The 26,855-nt window shown below is 42.7% G+C and overlaps 2 protein-coding genes across 20 annotated transcripts in view; one reads left to right on the forward strand and one right to left on the reverse strand.

Annotated features, from left to right (window-relative positions):
- The window catches only part of pdlim7 (PDZ and LIM domain 7), a 36,765-nt gene extending 18,259 nt beyond the window's left edge, over positions 1-18,506 (forward strand). For 2 of the 14 annotated variants that reach the window (XM_060892723.1, XM_060892727.1), the window contains exons 4-14: positions 927-954; positions 4,654-4,673; positions 4,840-4,881; positions 5,637-5,791; positions 8,266-8,302; positions 13,154-13,209; positions 13,641-13,881; positions 14,154-14,334; positions 14,689-14,809; positions 15,651-15,766; positions 16,042-18,505. In XM_060892723.1, the coding sequence (XP_060748706.1) occupies positions 927-954; positions 4,654-4,673; positions 4,840-4,881; positions 5,637-5,791; positions 8,266-8,302; positions 13,154-13,209; positions 13,641-13,881; positions 14,154-14,334; positions 14,689-14,809; positions 15,651-15,766; positions 16,042-16,128 (1,084 nt within the window). In that variant the 3' untranslated portion in view covers positions 16,129-18,505. Of the gene's footprint in view, positions 1-926; positions 955-1,784; positions 1,988-4,653; positions 4,674-4,839; positions 4,882-5,636; positions 5,792-8,265; positions 8,303-13,153; positions 13,210-13,640; positions 13,882-14,153; positions 14,335-14,688; positions 14,810-15,650; positions 15,767-16,041 lie in introns of all 14 variants that reach the window. The other 12 variants (XM_060892725.1, XM_060892726.1, XM_060892724.1 and 9 more) reach the window with 12 other exon arrangements.
- A 264-nt stretch (positions 18,507-18,770) lies between these two features.
- The window catches only part of unc5a (unc-5 netrin receptor A), a 184,068-nt gene continuing 175,983 nt past the window's right edge, over positions 18,771-26,855 (reverse strand). For all 6 annotated transcript variants that reach the window (XM_060892717.1, XM_060892719.1, XM_060892716.1 and 3 more), the window contains 3 exons: positions 25,898-26,062; positions 24,513-24,691; positions 18,771-21,917 (listed from right to left, as the gene is read on the reverse strand). In XM_060892717.1, the coding sequence (XP_060748700.1) occupies positions 21,752-21,917; positions 24,513-24,691; positions 25,898-26,062 (510 nt within the window). In that variant the 3' untranslated portion in view covers positions 18,771-21,751. The remainder of the gene's footprint in view (positions 21,918-24,512; positions 24,692-25,897; positions 26,063-26,855) is intronic.

Consider the following 26,855-nt stretch of genomic DNA (forward strand, 5'->3'; position numbering starts at 1 on the left):
TTGACTACTACAGTAACATATAAGTGAACAGAAGACTGTGACACGTGTATACATCGAATAATAATAGTATGAATGCATCGAGATTTGGTGATGCTCATTTCCAAAAAAAAAAAAAAAAACTGCAACCGAATATTCAACTCCATCCACCATAATCGTCTTCTCCTTCATGAGAGCAGATCCCACCGCTATTTATTTTGTCCAGTATGAAGCTAATAGACACTGCTGTGACAAAATCGCTTGCAACAAACCTTCCATTGTAACTCTTTATAGCTCTTGCCTGAAGGAACTAAAGGCAATGGAGACTACCAGTAGTAGATCAGGTTACACTGCTGTACTGGATGAGCGTTGTTGATGTTGATGTTAAACATACACGGAAGCATTGATAGTACAGTAGCGTGTGCAGAGCAAGTACAACAGTCACCTTATTAGTTTCTCAACAATGATGCTAATGATGGATTATATAACATCATGCAAATATTGTACATTTACATTAAACGTTGAACTAGAGGAACACCGTTTTACCACCAAAACAAGTGTGTATGTTTTTCAGGCAAGATTGTTGTGACACTGTCACTCAGTCTGATGGGATTTTACAGTGACCCTTTCTAAATGTTATATGTCTCTAATTGAGAAAAGTTGACCTGTTTTAACTGATTATAGGTTGATGCTGTTGGACACCACAAAAAAAAAATGGAGTATAATATTATTTAAAGTGTCCCCAAAAATGAGTTGCTATTGAAGCTCTTACTTGTTAAAGGCTAATACTATTGCAATAACCTCTCTCTCTCTCTCTCTCTCTCTCTCTCTCTCTCTCTCTCTCTCTCTCTCTCTCTCTCTCTCTCTCTCTCTCTCTCTCTCTCTCTCTCTCTCTCTCTCTCTCTCTCTCTCTCTCTCTCTCTCTCTCTCTCTCTCTCTCTCTCTCTCAGAACACACCTGTCTAGTGGAGAGCAGAAGGTAAACTTTCTGTTTTTGCACAGCATCTCACACATGCAACACTTCTTCAGTGTCCCACTGTTTTGTGTCAACAAAAGCACTCACATGATTGGATTTTTATTATTATTATTAATTTTTATTTTACATAAACCTGAACATTGACTGATTTTATTTATTTATTTATTTATTTATTTATTTCATTTTCCTACTTTCTCACATCCAAATCCATGCACTGTGCAGGATTTTGGTTGCAGTACACTGCAGTTGTGTTGCATTGTTTTTTTTTTGCTGCCTGAATTGCTATGGAACCCAAATGCACAATCCCAGAAATTACCACCCTGTCTGATCATCATTACTGAGAAAAACCCCTCATTTAAATAAGCCGTAGACCGGTGTATCTATTTTGTGTGAAACGGTGACACCGTGTGGCCACTCTGAAGCGGTGCACCAAAAAAAAAAAGTGAGAGGTGACCGAACACACAGCGGGTGCGATTTGGCAAAGGTCCAAGAGAAATGTTACTCAGACAATAGGGTGTGTACACAGTGCGCTCTCTCTCGCGCTCTCTCTCACGCTCTCTCTCTCTCTCTCTGAATAGGTGATGACAGATTTACTTTCTTGCCTAGCATAACGGTTTGTCTTTAGAGTTTAGAGTAGCATCGAATTTGAATGCGAGTACAATGACGTCGCCTGCTGATCAGCGCAGGCTCAAAGTAATAATTCAGAGCAGCGTCTCTGTAGCGTATGTTGTAGAAATTCTGGGATCGTCCATTTTGTGTGTAAATGTGTGAGTACAAGCTTGGTTTAAGCTGCATGGTGTTATATTTGTGTGTGTTCACTGTGTGCCCTTCAGACATCGCTTCCTACTCCACCCCCTAAGTACTCCTTCACACCCAGCACCACCATAAACAAGATGGCACGTCCGTTCTCCACCTCCGCTAATAACTCCAGCACAAGGCCCAGCATCAAACCGGTGGAGTACACGCCCAAACTTAACGCCAACGCAAATAACGCCAGCACTCTGCTTTCAGGCAGCATGTTCCCCTCGCAGAACGGGTAGGTGACTCACAGCAAAGGAGGTCTGTCTGTATAAGCTTTAACTCCTCGCATTTACTCAGAAATGACCACAGAAAGAACCCGGTCCGTGCTGCGACGGTTTCGGAACAGGTTGCTCCTCTTCATCATATCCGTTGACGCAGCGGTGGGTCATGAAGATGTTAGGAAGCCCTTGTTATTGAGTCTGTCTCACTCTGTTCTTGTTTAGAGTTAGTTATTGCAGTCCCGGTGTCTAGACCTCGTGTCTCTCTCTCTCTTACTCTCTCTCCTTTTCCACAAAACTTTATAGCAGCACAGCAGCACGCCGTCTCGTGCAGTTGTTGGTGTGCTTTCCTTTATCCCTGTACAGGGACCCTCGCTTGTCCACATCTGTCCTCTGCCAAAGACAGCAAGAGAGCCTGAATTTTTTTTCTGAAGCTCCTTTCTTTTTTTTTTTTTTCTTTTTTTAATTGAAAAACTCAAAGCAGACAGATGTTGTTGGCCTGCCAGAACAGGTCAAGCGGGGCTGCTCAGAGCTTCACTTGGTGCTTGGGACTCCGGGGTAGGGCGTGTGTGTGTGTGTGTGTGTGTGTGTGTGTGTGTGCGTGTCTTCGGTGCTGTTTATAGTGCCCGGCCTCTCCCCTAAAATCCGCTGAGCTCACAGAGTGCTTCTGCTGCCATGGTGCCAAGTTACTCCGAGAGATCGACAGCATAGTTTCTTTTTCCATAAAACGCTTAAACAGAGATCGATTGCGTCAAAGCAAAGTGTTTTATTTTAGGGGGAAAATAAATAATTGTTTTCTCCACCTGAGAAGTCATTCTTTCCCTTTAAAGAAACAGTTTTTTACATTTTTTTTGTGATTTTTTTTTTTTTTAGCGTGTGTGTGTGTGTGTGTGTGTGTGTGTGTGTGTGTGTGTGTGGTTGGTTTACTGCCCGTATTCAAGTTACAGAAATCAGGACCTGCTGCATCTGGAAGGACAAGAATAGCTGCTTTGGGACTGAAAAACAGCTGTTATGCCTTTTGCTCTCTTGTGCTCGCTCTCGTCAAAGACATTTTGTGACGGAGGAGAAAAATTTGTGAAGCACACAACGTCGCGTTCAGCGAAAACAAATACAATAATAAACCCTGGAATGGCTTCAGAGCTGTGTTTGGATGTTTATTGGATGTGTCCAGGATGCGTTTATCGACCATTTTAAGGAAGGAGTCTCCAGTGTCAGAACTGCGTAACAGTCAGGGGGAGAAGCTTTAAATTCAAGTCTTCAGGTCTGATCCAGAAAGCTTCTGTGGATCATGGAACATAGAGAAAGGAGACGTTCGTGAAGGAAGGATTGTGTTGGAGTGGAAGTTCACAGCGTTAATGGGAGAAAGCGTACGTTTTCACACGTTTCACTGAGCTAACAGGAACTCCACTTCTCATCAGGCTGCATCACACCGACTCACTGCTGATTAATTTCCCGACGTCGGGGTGTTTAATTCCGTACAGAGTAAGAGATTTAAAACGTATTGTGGGGTAAAGAAATTAGCATGTGGTGCTAATCATCTTTATATATTTTTGGGGACACGAAAGATGTTGCAGATGCACAGAAATTTAGCAACATGTGTGTGTTGTTGTGTGGGTTTTTTTTCTACAATAATAAATAAAAAAAAATCTGTGAAATGTTTGGAGCGAAAAACCACAAATCCTCATAGGAAATGACATGTTTTTAGCACCAAGTCCTTTCGTTTTCGCCAACAAAATCCTTTGACGTTATCCGAGCTGTTGGTTAAAGGGTGAAAAGTAAGAAGATGCAAATGCAGGAATTAGCTTGGACAAGTCAAGTCAAGTCAAGTCAAGTCAAGAAGCTTTTATTGTCATTTCAACCATATATAGCTGTTGCAGTACATAGTGAAATGAGACAACGTTTCTCCAGGATCAAGGTGCTACATAGAAACAAAGACAGGGCTAAAGACTTGTAAGTAGTCTTAGCCACATAAAGTGCAACTGTGCAACCTGGTGCAAACAGTGCAGGACAAGACAAACAAGACAGACAAGACAGTGCAGGACAAAAGACAGTGCAGGACTAAAGACAGTGCAGGACCAGACAGTGCAGGACAAGACAGTGCAGGACAATGACAGTGCAGACACAAGTTACAAGACAATACAAAAAGTACAAAAAATGCAGTACACAAAAGACAATAAATAGTAAACAGTCACAGAAACACTTAGAAAATGTAAATAGCACCGTATTGAATCCGGAGAGGCCGCTGCGTGCTACTGCCGCGCCGCCATCTCGGTAACCATCTTATGGACAAGGACACGGTAAGGGAAAAGAGAGGGGACTTCTGGGTATTGTCCTTATTCTCATCCCAGCGATGAAGTTAGTCCGACCCCCCCAGAGCTCGTCCTTTTACGCCGACCCGCCCTCGTAAGAATTCCGATATAAGATCCGATATAAAAACCGATATTTAGATCAGACGTCTTTCAGCTTCTTACAGCGTGCATGATTTCTGCATCTTACACTACGACTGCTGTGACTCCTTTCACGTCCCTGCATCTTGATTTAACACGTGTTTGTGTGTGTTTGTGTGTGTGTGTGTGGGGTTTTTTTTTTTCTTTTTTTTTTTTGGTTAATTAAAAAAAAAGTACATATTAAAATAAATAAATACAATAATCTTTCTCTTCTCTATGGCGGTCCAATAATCCAGCAGATGGAGGTTCTTGACAAGTTAGTAACACCCTTTTTATTATTCCTTTCTTCTTGGTTGACTGATCTACTCTAAATTTCTGTCTATTATTCATTAATATTCTTTTTTCTAGTTACACTATTGCAGTGTTTTGTTTTTTTTTTTTCTTTTCTACTCTTTATCTGCTTTCTGTTCTCCTTTTATCAGTAGAGGAGAAGGATTCTTTGAAGATTTGTACCACGACACCAAGTAAGTAGAGAGAGCACGCGGATGCGATGCGTTTCACCGAATCGAGAATGAAGGACGGCTCGTGCTCGTCTGATTGGATGAAGGGAGATATGCAAATGAGCGGTTATGTGTCATGTAAACAGAGTGCTAATGTTTCAGATGTGGATTGTGTGCCATTGTAGGGGGGGGAAACCCTAGAAAAACAAATGGTGCTTTCACACTTGGTTTTGTTTGTTTATTGTTTTTCATAGATTATAGATCCTCCTTAAAAGCTAATCTTTTTTCGAGAAAATATTATAGGCGATGAAATATCTTTCCTAAACATCTTTACATTTTCTCATGAACACCGCTAATGTTAGTTTATCACTCTTTTCCCACCTGGCTTGTGACCTGATTGGTCAGTTATGCGTATAATAACGGTTTAAGACAACAGGACAAGTGTGAAAGCAGCCTGATCGCTAAACAGAACAGATCTCAGATCAGATCAGGGTCACCGTGTTGGGAATCATCTCACAATCCTAGTGCATTGTGTTTGTGAGGGTTGTGTATGGTGCAGCTCTCAGTGGGTCAGGAAATCACTCCCAAGGTGATTGTGGACTGTAGTGGAATAATAAACACTAATTCCAGATTATGTAGACGTGTGAGTGTGAGTGTCGTGAAAGCTCTTCGTTCTTGCTCTTGGGATCAGAATTTTGATGTGCGTTGTGTAGCCGTGAGCTTGTGTGTTGGTGCGGTGAAAGAGCCGCCCGGTAACACGTCTGACTCCTCCCACGTAGGCACGGTCTGCGGATGGACAACATCCCGTGCTTTATTCCCAACGATCGCAGTAAGAAGCGTCTGATCGAGGACACGCAGGACTGGCAGCCTCGCACCGGCACCACACAGTCCCGCTCCTTCCGCATCCTAGCCCAGCTCACCGGAACCGACTACAGTAAGACGCTCACACCAGCCAGCGCCACGATTAAGCCTGCATGACTAGGAAATCCTTCACACCTTACTCTAGAGCATACGAATTACACCGAATGGCTAAAAGTATGTGCACCCGTGACCTTCGCTTCTCCTAAGTGCTTGTTGAGCATCATCTCCCTCACTACCAGATGTTGGAGCGTGGCTGTGGGGATGGATTTGTGATTGTGATCTACGTGAGCATTAGTGATCTCAGATACCGATGTTAAAGAGACTCCAGACGAGATTCCAGTTCATCCTAAAGTTGTTTAGAGTCAGGGCTCTGTGCAGGACACTCGAGATCTTTCACTCTCACCGTAACACGTCATTTCATGGAGCTCGCTTTGTGCACTGAGGCTGGAACAGGGTCGAGCCTGATGGATCCAGTCAAGGGAAATGTTAATGAGTCACGAGACAATCTGTTGCTACAAACTTTTGTTAAACTTTTTGAGGAAGGACCTACACTGGTAGGTGTTCATGTACCTTTGGTCAGGACCTAGACATAGTATCAAGCTTAAACGATCCGTTTTAGGAGTCTGTCCAGCGTGTTCTCCTGGTCAGGGTCACTGTAGATCTGACAACACCACAGGCACACCGAACAGGATACCGATGTATCACAAGGTTAAAGAGGAGATAAAAACAGCGCAATTAATTTGGAGAAGAATCCAAACCCAATAGTGTCCATAGCACACTGCAGTGGTGAGTGCAGCTTTTCATTCCAGTCAAGCAGAAGCCGATCATCTTCTCAAAGCCAAGATCGACCGATTAGACGGGAATCGGGCGTTGGCTCCTGCTTGACTGAAACGAACCCCACGCACCAGCATTTCACAAGATAAGCTTCAGGATCCAGGAACACCAAAGACCTCACGAGATTAGAGATCACATTTAGATGGAAATGATCCAGAATCTGAACCCGGGTTTATAAAACCTGAGCTCAGAATAAATATACGAACGTACTGTAAATGTTTGTGTTCGGGCTGTTCTTTGTGCTCTGATGCTGAACGTGAAGATGCATCGCCAGCATTCGCAAAATAAATAGAAAGGAAATAAAAAAATTGACATGCGGACGTTTTTCTGAACAATCACTGACTGAAGGAAGTAAAAGAAATGAATGGAAAGAAAGAAAATTCCTGATTGAGTGTTTTACTGTTGCTCATGTCCAGGGTTTCGATTTAAATGTGGCAGGAATGAAGAAAACGAACGAACGAAAGTAGACATAATATTAAACACGCGTTTATACATTTTATATATATATATTTTAATATCCTTTTAAGCTTTCGAAAGAATTGTATTCTGAGTTTAGGATTTTTTTCCTGCCCACTTCTTCACAATCGAAGGCTGTTGTGTCTTAACGAGGCCCTAACTGCCTGTAAATGCTCTCGTAAATCCGCGTAAAGTCTCTGGAGGACTTTACACAAATCCCGTCACCTTGTTTAGCACAAGACTTCGACCCGCTTGTCGAGACTAAAAATGTTGTCCGAAGGCACAAAAGAGCGAAAAGCCTCGTCTAATCTCTGCAGCTTTAGGGATCACGGATCAGACTTTGCGTGCGTTTGATCAGCGGCGCTTGAATGACTCCGATCTGCCCTCTGTAAAGTGGCATTAACAGCTTTTTAGATGGAGCTCAATCCTGTAGATCAAGTGCTGCTGTTGTTGTTGAGTCTCTGCTGTAGTGTAGTACAGCATGTATCTTTACCTCATGTTGATCAAACATGTTTTTTTTTAATAAATATATATTACACACACACACACACACGCGTTACATCTGCTTCTGTGATTTCACTCTCCTTTAAACTTATTGCAATGTTGCAAAATTATTAAGAAATATAAAGATTTTTAGTCTAATTAGTTCTTGTGGCTATTATTATTATTATTATTATTATTATTATTATTATTATTAGATTTAATAGTTTTTAATTGGAAGCAGTTGAATTTAATTTTTAAAATTGAGGTTAAATTCCAAAATATAAAAAGGTAAAATGCATGTTTTTATTATTATTATTTTGTTTATTTGGTAGTCATTAAAAAAAATCGTTCCATCATATCCCCCCCCCCCCCCAGATTATTTTGTTAAAGAATTTGTTATAATTATTTATAAAAATGAGATAATTGAAAAAATATTTTTTTAAAAACTGAGCAGAGGTTACATTTTTATTTTTGATATATATAAAAAGTATAAAGATTTTCTTTTAATTTTTACGAGATTTTTAAAAAAAAATTATTTAAAACAAAATCGTGGATTATAAAAATTATTTTTCAGATGGAATTTAGACACTTTAGTCTGTCAGGAGTGTCCTGAAAGCGAAACAGAAATAACTGTGTTTATATTTCCAGTTCAGCCATTAAAAGTCGGTGAGAAAAACCTCACACTAGTGTGTGTGTGTGTGTGGTGTGATTGCGTGTGATCCAGCTTAAACGGCGTAGGATCTGATTTGTTTGTGTTTCTCGTGCTTTTCTCAGTGCAGGACCCCGATGATGAGACCATGAAAAGGTCCAGGTAAATATGAGGAGTGGAAATGTGTTGGCTGTAATGAAGTGCAGTAGAAACTCACTGCTTCACTCCTTTAGAGTGACACGTCATCAGCTGTGATGAAGGCCAGCGTCAGAGCTCGCTTTGTAGCTCCCTGGCTCCGAGCCTTCATTATAGCTGGGCTGTAATTAACAGCCGCGTCGTTTGTTTGAAAATCCGCTGCATGGCGTTTGTTCGCTTGCGTTTTAAAATCTTTTCAATCTTTTCCAAAGCGTTTTCTTTTCTGTTTCCTCTCTCTTATTGTGTGTGGCTTTTCTGCTCTTGTTTCTCTCTCTCTCTTACTTTCTCTCCCTTTCTTTCTCTCTCTCTCTCCTTCACTTTCTCTCTCCTTCACTCTCTCTCTCTCTCTCTCTCTCTCTCTCTCTCTCTCTCTCTCTCTCTGTGTGTGTGTGTGTGTGCTGGTTCTGGCAGGGAAAAGTTCCTCACTGAGATTCAGAGCCCTAGGTATGCCAGGCTGAGAGACTGGCACCATGAGCGGTCTGCCCGCTCCCTCAACATCAAGTCCTGAACGCCCGGCGTCGCTCCACAACCAGCCTGAGCCTCGCATCACATCGGGGCTACACGGCGTGCCGGTCACGAGCCTACGCCGACCCCGGTGCTGTGTGAGACGAATTAAAGGGAAGATTAAAACAGAAAAATAAAAATATATCAAAAACACAAAAAAAAAAAATTGCATCACCACAAGAAGAAATGCAGCCGAGGTGCAAACCTCGAGAGTCACAGTTAAAGTCAGACTGAGTTCAGTCTGCTGTAGAGTTAGTGTTTTCTCTCTCTCTCTCTCTCTCTCTCTCTCTCTCTCTCTCATTCTCTCTCATTTCACTCTGTGTTTATACCCCATGAAGCTGTAGTACTGCCAGTTTGATGGTGTTGGACTGCATTCACTCGACAGTGTAGCGTAGTTCTCATGTGTTCAGCTTTCATCTGCATTTCTCTTTACTTTTTGTTCTTTTCCTCCTCGCTGTTTTGTTTTATCTGTTTTTTTTCTTTTCTTCTCTCTCCTGACTCATAAGAGTAAATCTGTCCTGAAACGACCTTTGACTTCTCTGCTTTTTCTGATTTCACAAAACATTAAAACTTGACTTCCTTCCCGCTGCGTCCTGTTTATTATTCATTTATTTTCTTTTTTTCATTTCTTTTCAAGCTTGAAATCTGAACTCTGTTTACTTCACTGTTGTAAAGTCTGAACACACCTTGGCTTGTAGGTGAAGAAAGTAGAGTAATACTCAAGGGGAACGTGTCCGTTTGACCCGTTTATAGATGCGAGTTATTGTTTATGCTCTTGAGCTGCGTTCTGATTGGCCGGTTGGTGATAAATATGCGGAAATATGTACGTTATACATCAATTACACGTTTTAAACTGAATCTCGAGAGGAAACGGACTCCAAAAGGAACCTTTTTCTCAAATAGGGACTCGATTCTTGTTGTAACACATCTGTAGAGTTCACTGATGGAGAAATCTCCACATGATGATGATGGTGATGAGACTCCAGCCAGAAGTAGTTCATCGGATCACGTTTCCGTGTCCATTAGCAGTAGCATTGCGTGTATTTAAAAGCAGCTTCCTCTAACAGTTCAACAGTGTGACTGTACAAACCAAGCAGTTTGTTCAGTTTCTATAGCAATACGTCCTGCTCACAGTCTTATAAGTGGTTGCTATAACGACCTCTGTGCGTGCTATAAATAATTCATAGTCATTACAGTCGGTTTGCAGGTTGACTGCTGACCTGACGGCTTCGTCGCCGTTGGAATGCCTGGATAATGTCTGCAAAGCTTTCTGTAAAGAAACAGAGCCGAGTCACGTCCGTGTGGCAGAGACTGGTTTGGTGAGAGAGTGCTGATTAACGGTTGTGTCCTCAAGTACAAGAACTGGACACACACACAATCTCTCACTCACCCCACACACACACACACTCACTCACTCACTCTCTCTCTCTCTCTCACCCACACTCACACTCTCTCTCACGCACGTCCACACACACATGCTCCCTCTCTCTGTCTCTCTCTCTCTCTCTCTCTCTCTCTCTCTCTCTCTCTCTCTCTATCTCTCTCTCTCTCACACGCACGTCCCCACTCACACACACACACTCTCTCTCACGCACATCCCCCCAACTCTCTCTCTCCTCTCTCTCTGTCTCTCTCTCTCACCCCCCACTCACACACACTCTCTCTCTCTCTCTCCCCCACTCACACTCTCTCTCACCCTCCACTCACACACTCACTCTCTCTCTGTCTCTCTCTCTCTCACCCCCACTCTCTCTCTCTGTCTCTCTCTCACCCCCCCACTCTCTCTCTCTCACCCCCCACTCTCTCTTGCTCTCTCTCTCTCTCTCTCTCTCTCTCTCTCTCTCTCTCTCTCTCTCTCTCTCACACACACACACACTCTAACACAGACAGAAAATAGAAGGAACTTGTGAAGTAAAAGTGATGTATGAGGCTGGCCATTAAGGGTGAGGATCATTTAGCATTTGGAGGACGGTGTATGAATAATAGCAACAAGATATCAATAATCCTGCTTCAAGAACATTTATAAAATATTTATCTGACCTCAGCTTTCAGTATAGACGGTGAAAATATAGTGGTGAAACAAATGCGGCATTTCCTGGCCTGCGTGCGCGTATATATTTATCCGGTTGGTGCTGAAAGTTTCTTACTGACTTTATGAGCAGGCTTCTGCAGTGAAGTATTGCAACACATAACTAATGACGTCCAGGTGCAACATTAACATTTATTCATTCTGTGCCTGCTTTTATCCAGTGAGTCTAACGAAGACAGAGTGTTTGAATTAAGAGCCTTGCACTTGCTAAACATTTATTTTTTTTTTACAACATTGTGGTGCCAGTCAGCGGTTTTTACTGTAAAACACTTGTTCATGGCCCGGGACTTGCGCGAGTGTGGTACGGTAACTGTTTGTTGCCGTGACAACACTTCTCGTAGTACGGGTTGACTATTAGGCTTAGCACCTTGGAAAGAAATGAACACTTTAGCGAGCAGTAGCGCTAACGGTTGGGTTAGTTAGCTACAGTAAACCGACGTCCACGATACAGGCATGAATTGCTCGGCTCGGCCGACACACCGGCGAGCTCCGATTCTGTTTAAGCCGTCATCATGAGTTGCATCCCAAATCGAAACCTTGCCATTCAAAGATATTTACTCAGAACAGATGTTTTGCTGGCTTTGAAGGCTACACGAGATGGGTTTAACATAAACACTTAGTGTAATGGGAAAATCGATTCGCATTGCAGCTCAGTTTTTGAGGACGCGATCGCAGCCACGTCATGTGCACCAACACGAGCAAGTAGAATTCATTTGGATGGCAGATTTCTCCAGAAACTTTCCAATAAACATCAGCAACTTTTGTAGCAGATATATGGTTTATTTACAATCCTACACCGACTGAGACAAAAAGCCGTCGGACTCCGAGCTCCACCGACACCGTAGAAAGCAAAAGGTTACATCAGGAAAAGAACAAAGCATTTTAGTGTGAAGTAGCAGGCTGGAGATTGAGTTTTCAGACGATTCGTCTCGGCGCCGAGCGACTGCCTCGATCAAACGAATCAAAACAACATTCGGATAAAAGTCAGACTCTTAACTCTTTCCACACGTCTGCAGGTACGTTAGGTTTTAAATACACACGGACCAAATGAACCTTAGGTAAAGTACTGTATGTTTAAATATACACACCGAATGAAAGCGTTTGTTCGGAAAAGAGTTTGTAGAGTTTGAAGAAAAATGCAAATGATCAGCGGAGCCAAGTTATTCGTCTGGCAACCTAAAAACAAACATCATGGATGCGTACTCGTTATGTCTTGGGTGCTTAAGACTGATCATTTGCCCACTTTTGTTTGTCTATGATGAAATCTTTGGATGTGGATGAACTCTGAACTTTGGATGTAAATCTGGTTGTCACTGAACCTTCATGACACCAGCACTAAAAGCTCGGGCCTCACTCGGGAGAAGCCGTGCTGGCAAGCTGCATAAAAACGTTGCCAGGCACCGTGGAGAAAAGCGTCCAAACGAGGTTTCCACACGAGGGTTCAGCGATCACCATCTGCTCGTCCTTAAGTGACCTCGGCCAGCAGAACAAACCGCTCAGACGTGCTCACTCGACGCATCCTTTCAGCTCCTGCCAGTCCGTACTCCTAAAGAAAGCACCGGCGCGCTCAAGAGGATGGCGAGCGACAGCCTGAGGAAGCAATCTCACCTCTTACGGCACCTGTGGGATGCCTGCATCGCAATTTCACCAAACGAAGAGACCCTCAGACTTCCAACGGCCAGCAATTTCTTTACGACGAGGGAGAAGAAATCCCACAATTCTGAGACTTATTGACTTTGTGTGAAGCTTTCACAGGAGGACGACTGGCACCGGTTGTGCTTAGGTGTTTTATTATTATTATTATTATGTGTATCGCTATCACAGGATTATTTATGTAATTAAGGTCCGAATTCCGACGTAACCGGAATGGCATCCTTTTTATATCAGTAGAATCTGAATGCTGTGCACTACTGAGCTGTGGGTGAACATCATTAACCTCCAAGCTCTTTCTCGGGAACTCTAGACCAGGCCACTGTGTGTTCATTAGGAAATGATTTAACCTGCCGACTCTGCTGTGTACGGGCCTTCTGAGCACCATGTTAGTGCCAGACCTGATATTGGCCTGTAACGTTTTTATTGGTCTGAACTGACGCAGTTGTTTCCTGGCAGTGTTTATTCTGAAGAGGCTTGTTTCTCTCTCTCTCTCTCTCTCTCTCTCTCTCTCTCTCTATCTCTCTCTCTCCCTCTATCTCTCTCTCTCTCTCTCTCTCTATCTCTCTCTCTAGCCATGGCGTGACTCCGTGCCCCAACAAACCTGTGGCAAAGCCCGAAGGAGCACGAGGTAAAGCCATAATCTTGCATTCCAAAGAATTTCCTCTCACGTCCTTTATTTCAGATCCCGTCTGTCCTTGAATGTTGTTCTGCCATCTCTGCCGAAGCTCAGTATTCTTTTAAGGTTCGAGAGAAGCCTGATCCTTAAAATGCTTTAGATTAGTTTGTTTTTTGATGAACAAGGTTGTAGAGCTCCGTCTTCATGTCTTTTCATTTAATTGCTTTTAGCCAGAACGACATCCCGTGATCTCACTTTTTTTCTCGACATCTGAGTTTTTAAAGAGATTTATAAATGAGTCTGCGTGCATCGGTAGCAGCTGGTTTAAAAAGAAAAGAAAAAAGAAGGCTGTATCCTGCACCTACTGTATATGATTTAGTTAGAATAGAGTTTAAAATACTTTTTAGTTTGAACTAGCCTCTGTTGTCTCTCCTGACACGCAGCTCAAGCTCCTAAAACTTCCACCGTGTCCGGAGGTTCCAGCCGCCCGCCCTGGGTGACGGACCCGAATTTTGCAGAGCGCTATCGGCCGGACAAGACGAGCACGGTGGTGACGCAGCACACACAGCCGGCACAGCCCACGCCGGAGCAGAACCGCAGCTCCATCCTCCAGGCGGCGCAGCAGAACCCGGAGCACGAGTCTGGACGCACGCCGCTCTGCGCCGCATGCAACAAGATCATCAGGTACTGTCACTTTCAGGCTCCGGTGGTGAGGCGACTTGCTGTATGGACTTAAAATAGAGACGAAGTCAACTGAGACGCGTCAATATTTAGAAGTAAAGCAGGCAGAAAAGCGGAAAGGTCAAACTTCAGTTCTCAGAAGAGACGTATTACACCCATCAATGTCAATTTGTCATGCGAGCAACCCACCATTTCCATTAGGAGTTTGTAGAAGCGCTACACTCCACAGCGCTACAGTCTCTTTGACTAAAGAGGTGTGTGTGTGTGTGTTTCAGAGGTCGCTATGTGGTGGCTCTGGGCCGCTCCTGGCACCCAGAGGAGTTCACGTGCTGTCAGTGCCGAGACGTCCTCGACGAAGGAGGCTTCTTTGAGGAAAAAGGCTCAGTTTATTGCACCAAATGCTACGACAACCGCTACGCTCCCAACTGCGCCAAGTGCAAGAAGAAGATCGCCGGAGTGAGCATCTTTTTATAAGAAGTTCTCGTCTGCAGCTGGAGGAGAAACAAATAGATTAATAAAAGAAAAAAAATCAATCCCGGCATTAAAAAAAATCGTGTTCTGTTTATAATTTAACGTGTAAAACATCCTGTGATTTCTTCCTGTACCTACAATCGAGTCAAATGTGTTTCCGTCTCTCTCAAAGCGAGCACTTTGTTTACTTACTTTTTAAAAACTCTGTACAGAAACTCGAGCACTTTGACGCTATCGATTTTCGTGCGCGTGTGAGAGCGAGGCCAAGAGCGATGCCCTCGTTTCCGAGAGCTCTGACACTTTTCTCTCTTCACCCGTTCTCTCTTTGTCTCTCACCAGGAGATCATGCACGCCCTGAAGATGACCTACCACGTCCAGTGCTTCGTGTGCGCCGCCTGCAAGAGGCCCATCAGAAACCAGGCTTTCTACATGGAAGACGGCGAGCCTTACTGTGAGATAGGTGAGAGCCTAGAGACCGTCCCTGCAGAGCCATGGCCTTTTTAATCACTCGCACGCTGACGCTCTACTGCACACGTTAACAAAACCCCTGAACATCGACCTGCAGCTCTTCGCCTCAGCTGAACTCTGCTCCTAGTCGGATTCTCCGCGGTGATCGATCGATCGCTGTGAGCTTTTAATAAAGACTTTGATTAGATCTATTCTTTTAGATGAAAGTCTTTTATTTTTTTTTTTCCTTTCTCTTTCCGTCCTATCTGATATGGGCAGGAATTTTATCTACGTGTGCATACGTGGCAAAGGTGTTTAGCATGGAAATGAAGCGTGCGGTCAGTGCGTTTGTACTAGAATGTACTTGTGTCAGCTTTCGTGAGAAACCAGGCTTTGAGTGTTGATCAAATAGCTGCAGTCTCAGCAAGGGCTCAGGAAGCAAAAATAGCGAAAGCTATTCCCTAAGCCGGCCACTTTAAACCCCGTCAACTGTAACGGAAAATCAGGGAAAGAGCGTTTAAGCATCTTGAGCTGTTTGTGTTCTCAAAGACTGTGGACCAGTAAGCATGGACATGGTGAATGTAATCTCACAGATTTGATGGTTTCTCTCTCTCTCTCTCTCTCTCTCTCTCTCTCTCTCTCTCTCTCTCTCTCTCTCTATCAGTCTCTCTCTCTCTCTCTCTCTCTCTCTCTATCAGTCTCTCTCTCTCTCTCTCTCTCTCTCTCTCTCTCTTTTTCTCTCTCTCTCTCTCTTTCTCTCTCTCTTTCTCTCTCTCTCTCTCGCTCTCGCTCTCACACCTCTTTCCTGCTAATCAACTAATCATCTTTTTGTTGTCACTCGTTTCTCTTCACAGACTACGAAAAGATGTTTGGTACTAAATGTCATGGCTGTGACTTTAAGATCGATGCTGGCGACCGCTTCCTGGAAGCTCTAGGCTACAGCTGGCACGACACGTGCTTCGTCTGTGCGGTAAGTCTCTCATTCATCTGCCGCTTACTAGCCTCAGCCTCATCCCAGTCTTCACAACGCCTCTCGTCACTGCCTTCTGACCTCGGGCGTTTTTTTTTTTTTCCCGCCGCCGCCACGTTTGTCGGCTGAACGAATCCGATTGGTGTAAACCTCGTGCCCCTGTACAAGCGCACCTGCTGACTGCACTGACTGCACCCTTTTGTGTTCGCTTTCTTAGATTGATTAGAATTTCCCATTCATTCCTTCTCACCCTTGATTTCTTTCTCTCTTCACAGCTTTGCCACGTCAACCTGGAGGGCAAGACGTTCTACTCGAAAAAGGATAAGCCTTTGTGTAAAGGTCATGCCTTCTCTCCACTCTGAGCAGAAGCACCAGGGCAACCGAGGCAGGACAAACCAGAACAAAAACACAGAGGAAAATCCGACAGCAAGGCTTAATGATGACCAGAAATTTCTGTGTAGTAACGGACTAATGTTTAAAACAAAAAAAAAAAAAACACTTTTTTTGTTTATCTGTTATAATGAGACTTTAATTGTTTTTAAAAAGATAAATAATAATAAGAGATGATGTTTATGGGTTTTCTCCCGACAGAGACGATTAGGCCAGTCGTGAGCCGTATATAGCCAGGAAACGTCAGGGAGGTAAAACCTTCACCATCCCGGCAGCACAGGACAGCAGATCATCACTGTCAGTGTTTATTTAGAAAACCGAGCCCTTTTTCCACACAGGTAATAATTCACCTTGAGCGGTGTTGCTTATTGATATCGAGCAGTTAGTTACCGGATAGAGACGCAAATTCCAGGCTAAATAAGACTTTTCACTCGCTTTCCTCTCTCTCTGATGACTTTGTCATCTGGTGTTGTTATTCATCAGAGAAAGCTCACGTTAGGACTGGGAATAATCTCTAGCCCTGGTCCGAGGTGTGACATCATCTTTAAGACTCCATCAGCGTAGCCCTGCACGTCCCCACACAACCCTCAGTCCTCCATCCCTGTGTGCCGGGGTACTTAAAGTAATGGCAAAACCCACTGAAGAAGAAAAATGAGCCTCTGGCAGCCGAACAGCACTGCATTAGCGCTGATTGCGAGAGGTTCATATTGACCCGAGCGACGATCTTTACGTGCCTCCCATACCAAGTGACTCCTCTAATCCTACAGGTACCTCTAATTAACAAAAGGCTGAGGGGCAGCGTGAGCCGAGCTCATTTTCCCAGCATGAATTTCCATGAGTTTTTTTTTTTTTTTTTTTTAACGAAAAGGCTTGTGCTGATCAAAGAAACAGACAGACACCACAATGCCTCCGTCAAAGAGAGCACGGTGCCTCCCTGATCACACGACTTTGCTCATTTCTCAAATTTTAACATCTCTGAGATCTTGCTAACACGCGGCCGGCGTGGTTTCGGTGAACCGGACGGTCGTTAGCGTCGTCATTGTTCTGGTGCTTCATCTCAGTCCTACCTACAGGCCTCCCCTTGGCTCTAGCGCCCTAGTCGTCTAATTACAAGGTCATTAAAGGAAATCTGCAGCCTGTTTTTCAGTAGAATATCTATTTCAGACAGTTCCTCGAGTTCCTGCCACAGCCGTCTGTATCCTAGAGCCAAGTTAGTAAATTTGACGTAAGCCGATTGTCCGCATCTGTAAGCTGGCGTATGTGGAAGAGAGCAGCGTGGGTTGTTTGGCTTCACTCACCCTCTCAAACGAAGCACAGGTTCATCTTTATTACCGGACCGTACCACTTCCTGTATGTATCTCTTCCCGTTTTAGACAATAAGGTCATCACCGAAAGCATATCGGACCTTTAACCTAGTCTCAGCGGAACACCGGACACGTCACCTAAATTAGCTGCTCTGCGTCATTACAAGCTCTTAATGAGTCGGCTGACGCGTGATCGGACGACGGCCCGAGCGTTTACTGTTAACCTTGAGGTTAGAATCTGAGGACGGGTTTTGATGTCTGTGCAATGCAGAGGAAAATCTGAGACGGTGATATTTATGGCTCGTTGATGACGACGGTGCAGAGAACTCGAATAGTGGAGGTTAGCCTTCCAGAATGCATTGTGGGTAATGTAGGATATACACAAGTTGTTCAGGGTGTTTTTATTTTAAATTTTTTTTTTCTTCCTTCCCTCCTAAACCTTTCTGATCTGTGTATTCCTCCGCCACCTTCGTCTCTGCATGACGACGCGCTGCCAGTCTGTTCACGCACACGCTCTCTATCGCTAATCACATCCTTCAGGTAATTATACAAGCTAACGTGTGATTAGAGATGCGTGAGGCTTAAATACTGCTGCTTTCTAAACTTCAACATCCTTTATAGCTGGACAGAAGTGTAGTCAGTGTTCTGTGTCGCTGCTCAGTTTCAGTATTCAAAACCTTCCTGTGCTGCCGTCGCCCTGAGGTTGTAGTTCACAGGCGTGGATCACGTGATTAAGTACAGAATTTCTCCATCACTCTAAAACACCGTTTGTTTTTGTTTATTTTTTTTTATTTACCTCCCTCGTATTGAAAGTATTCGATGTATCAAGTTTGCCTCTTCATCAGTAGCTTTGCACCTCCCGATATTCGCGTCACGATGCGTCTTTGTATCGATAAACGTAAAACTGCTGTATTCTTTCTCACCTTAGAGACGTTTTTTTTTTTTTATCCGAATCTTTAAAGCTTAAGAAGAAACAAATAGATCATGTTATTGTACGTTAATAAAGAAAACAAAACTTCACACACGCTATAAAAGAAAGAGTCGTGTTTTTTTTTTTTAACAATATATAATTTATTTACATACATTTCAGGTTGAATTACTATACATACCTTTCTGAAATTTCATAGATATATATATACATAAGGCCAAGTAAATACTTGAAAGCACTTAGAAACGAATTTCCAAAATTCTACCCACAAATCCATATCATTGTCCAAAAAGTAGAGAAAACCCCTCAATCCCAGGGCTTCCTGTTAGCACAAAGTCATCGACGACCATTTACATTGACAGAAGAGAGAGAGCGCGCGAGAGAGAGGACCAGTGGGGAGAAAGGAAAGGGGGCGGGGTTTAATTACAAACGAAAATACAAAAAAATCTCTTGAAAATATGGTTTAAAAAAAGAATTGTACAATTGCATAAGCGCTGTGGCGTGTTAAATACAGCATTCTGACTGGCAGAAAGGCGAAGAACATCGAGAATGAAGAAATCGAAGAACATTCACAGGTTCACAAGTCTACTGTCTTTCAGTGGAAAATAAAGAGCCGGGAGAAAATGAACAGTAAGTCACACGTTCTTCTATACACAACAGCTAGCAGTGAGCGCCACGCAGTGTACAATCGTGGGGAAAAACATCACGAAACGTCGGCTTCGTCTCGAGTCCACGTGACCTCCAATGTTGGCTTTTTAGTTTGGAGGGAATATAAAAAAAAAAAAAAAAAAGTGCCGCTTTTTTTTTTTTGCGTATTTTTTGTTTCCTTTGCGTTTGTGAAATGACAAAGTGTTAACAGTTAAACGTACGTTGGTGACGGGGACACAGAATGACGTCTAGGTTTAGAAAAAAAACATTTTTGCTGCTTTTTTTTTTTCTTCTTTTTTTTTTAATAATAATTAAAAAACGAAATCTCCATTTTTACGAACAACTTCAGGACAAAAAAAAAAAAACAAACACTGCAAAAATTCTTTAAAAAAATAAAAAACAACGCTGTAATCAATGAACGATGCACCAAAACACTTCACAGGTGAAACTCGGACAAATGCAACTTTTTTTTTTCTTTTTTTTCTTCTTTTTTTTTTTTTGGCTTGGTATTGAAATATCATGTACATTTACTTAAGTGCTTGATGACGGATAGCTCGTCACGTTCCTTGTGAAATGCTGCACGGTTTAAAATTTACAGCGATCTGATCGGACAGGTTCATACTGACGGTCGGAGGAAACGTTCAGACGACGCTAAAGGAACAAAACTCGTCTCAAATGGCTCATAAACTTTGGTTAGCGACTTCCAGAGATGTTGTACGTGTAGCGCCAGCATCACAACTGGAATACAAAAGATTCCTATTTACACTGTGAACTGTAGATGGAGGAGGAGAAGAGAGAGGGAAAATAAAACGTGAGCAGACCTTGTTGACTGATGCGGGGTGGGGGGGATAAAAAAAAAACGTAGCTAACGTATTAATCATGCTAATAAAAACAGTGTGATCTCTACAACATCTGACGCTTACTGGCTTATTTTCTGAACCTGTATACAGAAATATAACGTGTCTGTATACGAGTCAGTTAGCATGCTAACATCAAACACGATAGCACGCTAACCGACGGTTCAGAAGCAAGAGCTCTTTTAAAGCGTAAACGTTGCAAAAAGTTGACGGACGTGAACGTTGGGGTGAGTTACATCCTGGAGGCTGCTTTCACATTCTCTTATAAACTTTATGTGGAATCCTTATGATGCTAAAATAGGGGGAAAAAAAAAAAGGATGTTTTTTTTCAGGGAGAAACGAGAGCAGGATGGAGCGCCGTGGGACACCGGCCTTGGCGGTAAGTGACTACGTTTCTGTTGTGATTAAACATGATGGCGTGTGTAACATCACACACGAACTGGAGCAGCTTTATGACCTGTGAAAGCAGCCTGAGAAAACAACATCCTGCTTCAATCACGAGACATTAATTACAGGGCTTTTTTTTTTTGTTTTTCATTCGGATGTTCCACAGCTTCAGCATTCTCAAAGCCTCAGATTTAGGATTAAAAACTATTAGAGAAAGCCCTAAAGCCCGTAATACCTAAATAGATATGATTAGATTTAAAAAAAAAAAAAAAAAAAAAAATAGTATTGCAGCTTATACTAAAATTTCTTTCACACATTTCTGTCACATTTGGGTAAAATAGTTTGTTTCAGATAAATAAATAAAACAAAACGGAAAAAAAAGAATTCCCTGAAAATGTTTCCGCATGATACTGAAACCTGTTACGTCCTCCTCGGTTACGTCTTGTAAAGACCGCGAGAACGTTCACGTCGATCGTCTTGTTAGGGCCGTGTTTATTAGTGACACGTTTGGGGAATTTTTGTTTATGGCTTCGAAAAAGCAGCGTCTTGAAGAGCGATGAGGGAGAAAAAAGTTTCATCCGATTCGACTAGTTATTTTTTGCTATTCACTTGTGTGGGTGGAACCGTTATGTTTACTGGCACGCTGGTGGTGGTGGTGGTGGTGGTGATCAGATATACGTCGGGAAATCACACCGAATTTTCTTTAGTAAAGAAGATTTGTGTTCTGAAACAATTTTTTTTTGCATATTGCTAACGGCCACAAAATGACAAATCACATGGCACTGTGTTCGATTGTGAACCAGCGTCTCGTCGGCAAAACAGTCTGTAACTGTCATTTCGTGGGATTTCTTTAAGGAAAATAAACACAATGTCTTCGTCCTACAGAGTTGGACAAATCCTACATGTCTTAGCTCGCAGGTCAAAGTTTGTTTTAGTTGCCTGGAACCTGATGAGGAATCCAAGATGCTATATTGTTTATGCTATAGTTTTTTTTTAAAGATTCGTCGTGTACATTCTCTTCGTGTGTTTACGTCTGTTTTGCGAGATGTTTTTCTTTTCCTCGATAACGAATCTGTTCGTCTTCAGGCAACTACAAATTGGAGTGTCCAGGATAAAGATCTGTCCAACCCTGTCCTAGATTTGTCCTGACACTTCAGTTGCTTTTCTACAATTTCCGATCCTTTCTGTCAATTTTTTCAAATCCAATTTAAAAAAAAAAAAAAAAAAAATCAGATAGGTGTGTGTGTGTGTGTGTGTAACACTACAATGAATTAAACTCAAGACAGGGCCAGTGAGGAGAACATCTGTGAGTGTTTTCTACATCGTTGCTGGATGGAAATGTACTTTGCATGTGTTTATAGTCACAGCACACCTGACTGGTGGCTAAAACCCTGTTAGATTAGTCCTTCCTCTGTTAGACCTTTTGGACCTCCAGAATAGTGAGGCCTTCGTTCCTGGCTGTGTGTGTGTGTTAGCACTCCCCGTCTGACACCAGGAATATCATGGCCTCCTGTTTGCCGATCTCGGCCATGATGGCGGCGAGCTGGTTCAGATTGCCGCTGTGGAAATGCTGAGCTTCCCAAAGGTCCAGGATGGTTGATGTAGGACTCACTTTGGAGGCGAAGAAGCTCATGTGTCTGCATACAGAGAGACACAAACATTGGTCAGCATTCAGTTAGAACCTCTGTGATCACCTCAGACCTACTGGAAGTAACACCACAAGTTTAATTTCATCTTCATGAAACTACAACTCATTTACTACAACAATTTATTTCTGATATTTTGTTTTATTGATTTTAACACACTATTTTTCCATGTTTCTTACTTCTGGTAATGAAAGATCGAAGGAAGGGAGAACACCAGCTGCTCGTTGGAACATTTTGTCATCAAGGGTTTTTTATTTGTTTTTTATTTTGTCTTAAGGGTGTAGATACTTTTGCACTTGACCGTGAGACACGTTCATCATTTAATTCAGCTGTAAATGACTCAGCTGTCACACATCTTGTGTCTGAACGCTGACTCAAAAACTTTCAGCCTTTTAATTATAGATGGAATAAGATACAAAAAATAGCCTGGGATTCAAACCAGACTACACACACAATGTAGTTAAAGGTTTTGCCACTAGGTAGAACACACTATTACCCTTTTTACCTAATGTCTAAAGAACACATGAGGCAACTTTTCACACCTGGTCACTTCATGCGTTTTCTGTGATCAGATAGCTATCCGACGGTAAAAAGACCAGGTCTAAATGCCCTCCGAAACGTTTTTGAGACGGATATAAATCCGATGGTACAAACCACTTCAGGAGGTGGTCTGGGACGTGTTTCAGATGAAACTGGACAGGTGTAAATGAATGTGGTTGTTCAAGCCACATACGTCAGCGCTATACTCCTCCCAAACGGAAGTACGTCACTCGCAGGTGATCTTTCACCCAGGTGTCTCGTCGGGTCTTAAAACGCGCTGCTGCCGCCAGCGAAAACGCAGCAAACAGCAAATGCTGTTTTTTGTAGCATAACCGTCGTGACAAGTTTTTTCGTCTTCTTTTTGATTGCGTTCTGAAAACCGCATACACCAAAGTGTGTTCCGTTTCAATTACCCCGGAAATGAGGTAAAATATATTAGCATTTTGGGCGGGAGTAGAAAGATCGGATAGATATCCAATTCGCCGAGACGCGTTTATGTGGCCTAATGTAAATGGAACAGTTTTAACAAATCAGATAGCTATCGGATCAGAGACAACACATGAAGTGACCAGGTGTAAAAAGGCCCAAATATTTACAGATGTTTAATGGTTCTGTCTTTCTTTCCGTCGCTGAAAAGGATTAAAGGTAAATTAGAAGTCGGTTTTGTCTGTAAGCAGTCACACTTTTTTTTTTTTGTTTGTCTGACCATTTACTGAATTTACTGTAATTTCTTTAGTTGCTGTGACTCCACCGAATAAGCTTCTAATATTTTTATTTTTTAATTCTCGTAGTCAGTCGCCTGTTTGCTCTTTGCTCTGCATTCCTTCTGATTAATAAGCACAAAGTGCACGGAGGAAAGAAATGCCGTTGAACTGAATCACTGCTCTGGCCCGTGCTGCTTTAAAAGCTCATGTGATGAATAGTTTAGCGTGAGACGCGACGTTTGTTGCCGTGCTGATGTTCGGGTAGCCGTGACCTTTCCTATTGACCGGCTGGAACCTTTCAGATCAAAGCAGATCAATGACAACAAAGCCGAGGCTCTTGTTGGTCCGTCCTGGAGGGAAACACCTCTAAAGGCGAGCCCAAGTTCGATTCAGTGCCCTTTTTATGTTCCCTAAATACCTCCGGGGATTAAAGAGTTGTTCCCTACACGCACTTTGTCTTGAGGGAAAGTGCGACCTAAACGCCGCTGCATTTTTAAAACATTTTTTTCTTCTTTTTCCAAACACATTTGAAACGGATTATTACTCGAATGTTTGTGTTTGAAGTGAAGTGAAATGAAAATGGATTGTTTTGCACCCACGTGCTAATTGGAGCAAATCGCTGATACTTTAAATGGGTAATTAATTGGACCAGGTAAAGCTGATTGGACAAATGAAGTCTACGCATTATGCTTCATTAGATAGAGGAAGTTAACTAGGAGTCTAATTAAATCATTGCCTGCGGATTCAGCCTGATTTCAATAGGCTGTGGAAGACTGTAGAGTACAAGAGCTCACGCTCGCCAGTTTGAACGGAAACCAACAACACGCTAATGCTGGATTTCTTTACCACACACTGATAAATTGTCTCATGCGAAGGCTTTAATGACAGACCTGCGATTAAAAGAAACGTCTTCAGTCAGCGACTTTCCTGCCTTCTTCCCTAATGAGATGCTGCTTGACTTCTAGCCACCTAACGTTCATGTTTATTTCTCCCGTTATACAAAAAAACACGAGTTGATTCCTTGAATCTTTTTTACCCCCCAGTGTCTTGTACAGCTCATTGTTCTGAAGAGCTTGGGGCACTTCATTACTTGATCAGCTTGTATCCTTCTTTGCAAGATTCTGAAACTTGTAGCCAGGAGTGTGAGTCACTGTTGCAGGAGATTTTACAAAAAGGAAAACAAAACACACTTCACAGGAAGTGATTCTGTTATATTACGTAAAGGTTCGGACCTTCTCCTGGGTCTCACTTTTCATTATTAGAGCTGTTGCTGAGCTTTATCTAAACTTGTGTGTTACTGAAACACAGCAATTTGCAGTCGTGTGCTAGTGAAAGTCGTTACCTTTCGAGTTTGAGTCTCTGGGCGAGGAGTCTCCAGTCGGCCCCGTTAGGGCACGGCGCGTCCAGACTGCTGCAGATCTTCTGCCGGATGAGGTAGGGGATCTGAAAGGCGCTGGGTCCAGCCAGAGCAGGGCTGCTCTTATCCATCAGCAGGAGATCAGCATCCAGTGGCCTGGTGTCCTGCAGCGCCACAACACCATACACAGTGAGCTGCCATTTATTTCCATTGTTCCACTATTTACTGCTAATTTAAGTGGAAAATGAGCAAAAACTACAAGCCATGCTAAAAAAAAAAAAAAATAATGGCACCCCATTCTGAAACACAACATCTTCAATATACGATGGAATGTGGATCATCTTTACTAACTCTTCATATCATACGTGCTCACAGGGGGAGGGAATAAAGTTGCCCCGATAATTAGCCAGACTAAGGCAATGTCCACACTAATACGTTTTCGTTTGAAAACGTATATTTTTCTCTCAGTTTTGGCCTTTCGTCCACACTGAGACAGCGTTTTAAGTCAACGAAAACGTAGCTGTTGGAAGACGCTCTCCAAAGCGGATAAATTTGAAAACGCTGTCTTCGCGTCTTAGTGCGGACTGTGAAGACGGAGGCTTTTGAATACTATGACGCATTTTTAGTCTTGTAATGCAGTCGAAGGTAAATAAACGCCTAGCAGAAATGACGCAGGTCGAAGCTTTACTCATGCTCAGTAGGGAGATGTAAGCGTTTTCATACATTTCAGTGTGGATGAGCAAATTTTGGAAAACGTTTGAAAATGATAATGTGGACGCGGAGCGTTTTTAGACGTAAACTCCGTTTTCAAATATATCTGGATTAGTGTGGACATGACCTAGCGGTTAGATCCCATATTAGCAGCAGCTCGGTAAGTCATTAGAGATGAACATGAACATTATGTGGTTGTTCTAATGACAAACATCACGTCAGGATCATCACAGAAACAACATTTGTCTGTGAAAGTTCCTTTCAAACTGATTCTTTAAAGCTGGAGGAAGAGGCGAATGTAAATCTTTAACCCGCTCTAATTTTACGCTTTATGATCACAACCCTTCTGCTCTAAATAAATGTTTATTTGGGACATGTTTCTATGGCAACCGCACTAGTAATACGTTTTTGCGACTACATAACTAGCTGCTTTGCCTAACTGTAATGCCATTGTCAGGGAGTCAGCTAAAATTGATTTAGATGGAAGTCTCGGGCCCTTGAGGATTCATTACCCACTGAATGTCTCGGAAACATCTCAGAGACGCACACTTTAGTGAAGCACTTTTCCCTCGATGTAACTGATGAGCATTAGCTAACAAGTTGGGTTCGGTGCCAGCGCTGAGTGATGCGCTGTGAGTGTAAACAGCCAGCTGTGTTACCTTAGAAATGTTGAAGTCGAGGCTGAAGCTCTGGCCTTCACCCTCCACCTGCCACACACACAGCGTGCAGGAGAGCTCACACGTGCTAACACTCATACGCTCCAGAGTGAAGGTGCAGTGCAAACTCCGCTGTGTGCCGCTCCAGATGTGATAGAACGGGATTTCCTGTGTACACACACACACGGTACATAAGGGAAATGTGTGGACAATACACACTTTAGTAAAGACATAAACATTCCACCAGATGTCTGTACTGCAATTGTGTGGTCACACATTCCATCTATCTATCTATCTATCTATCTATCTATCTATCTATCTATCTATCGCTAGCCACCTCTGTCTATCTATTGCTAGCCATCTCTATCTATCTATCTATCTATCGCTAGCCATCCATATCTATCTATCTATCTGTCGCTAGCCATCCATATCTATCTATCTATCTATCTATCTATCTATCTATCTATCTATCTATCTATCTATCTATCTATCTATCTATCTATCGCTAGCCATCTCTGTCTATCTATCTATCTATCTATCTATCTATCTATCGCTAGCCATCTCTGTCTATCTATCTATCTATCTATCTATCTATCTATCTATCTATCTATCTATCTATCGCTAGCCATCCATATCTATCTATCTATCTATCTATCTATCTATCTATCTATCTATCTGTCGCTAGCCATCCATATCTATCTATCTATCCATCTATCTATCTATCGCTAGCCATCCATATCTATCTAACTATCTATCTAACTATAGCCATCCATCCATCCGTGAAAGCAGACAGAGTGACCCGTTGAGTGTGTAAACCAGTCATTAATCACTGGTTCTTTAGATCTTCAGGTCATGATGGAGGGGTTCTGTGGGCAGCAGACAAGTGAAAGTCCAATAAAATATGATAGATGAGTAAGCAATCAGTGCAGCCTGTCTGGACTCAGGTGTGTGTGTGTGTATG

Source organism: Tachysurus vachellii, chromosome 18 (assembly GCF_030014155.1).
Source record: "Tachysurus vachellii isolate PV-2020 chromosome 18, HZAU_Pvac_v1, whole genome shotgun sequence".
Lineage (NCBI taxonomy): Eukaryota > Metazoa > Chordata > Actinopteri > Siluriformes > Bagridae > Tachysurus > Tachysurus vachellii.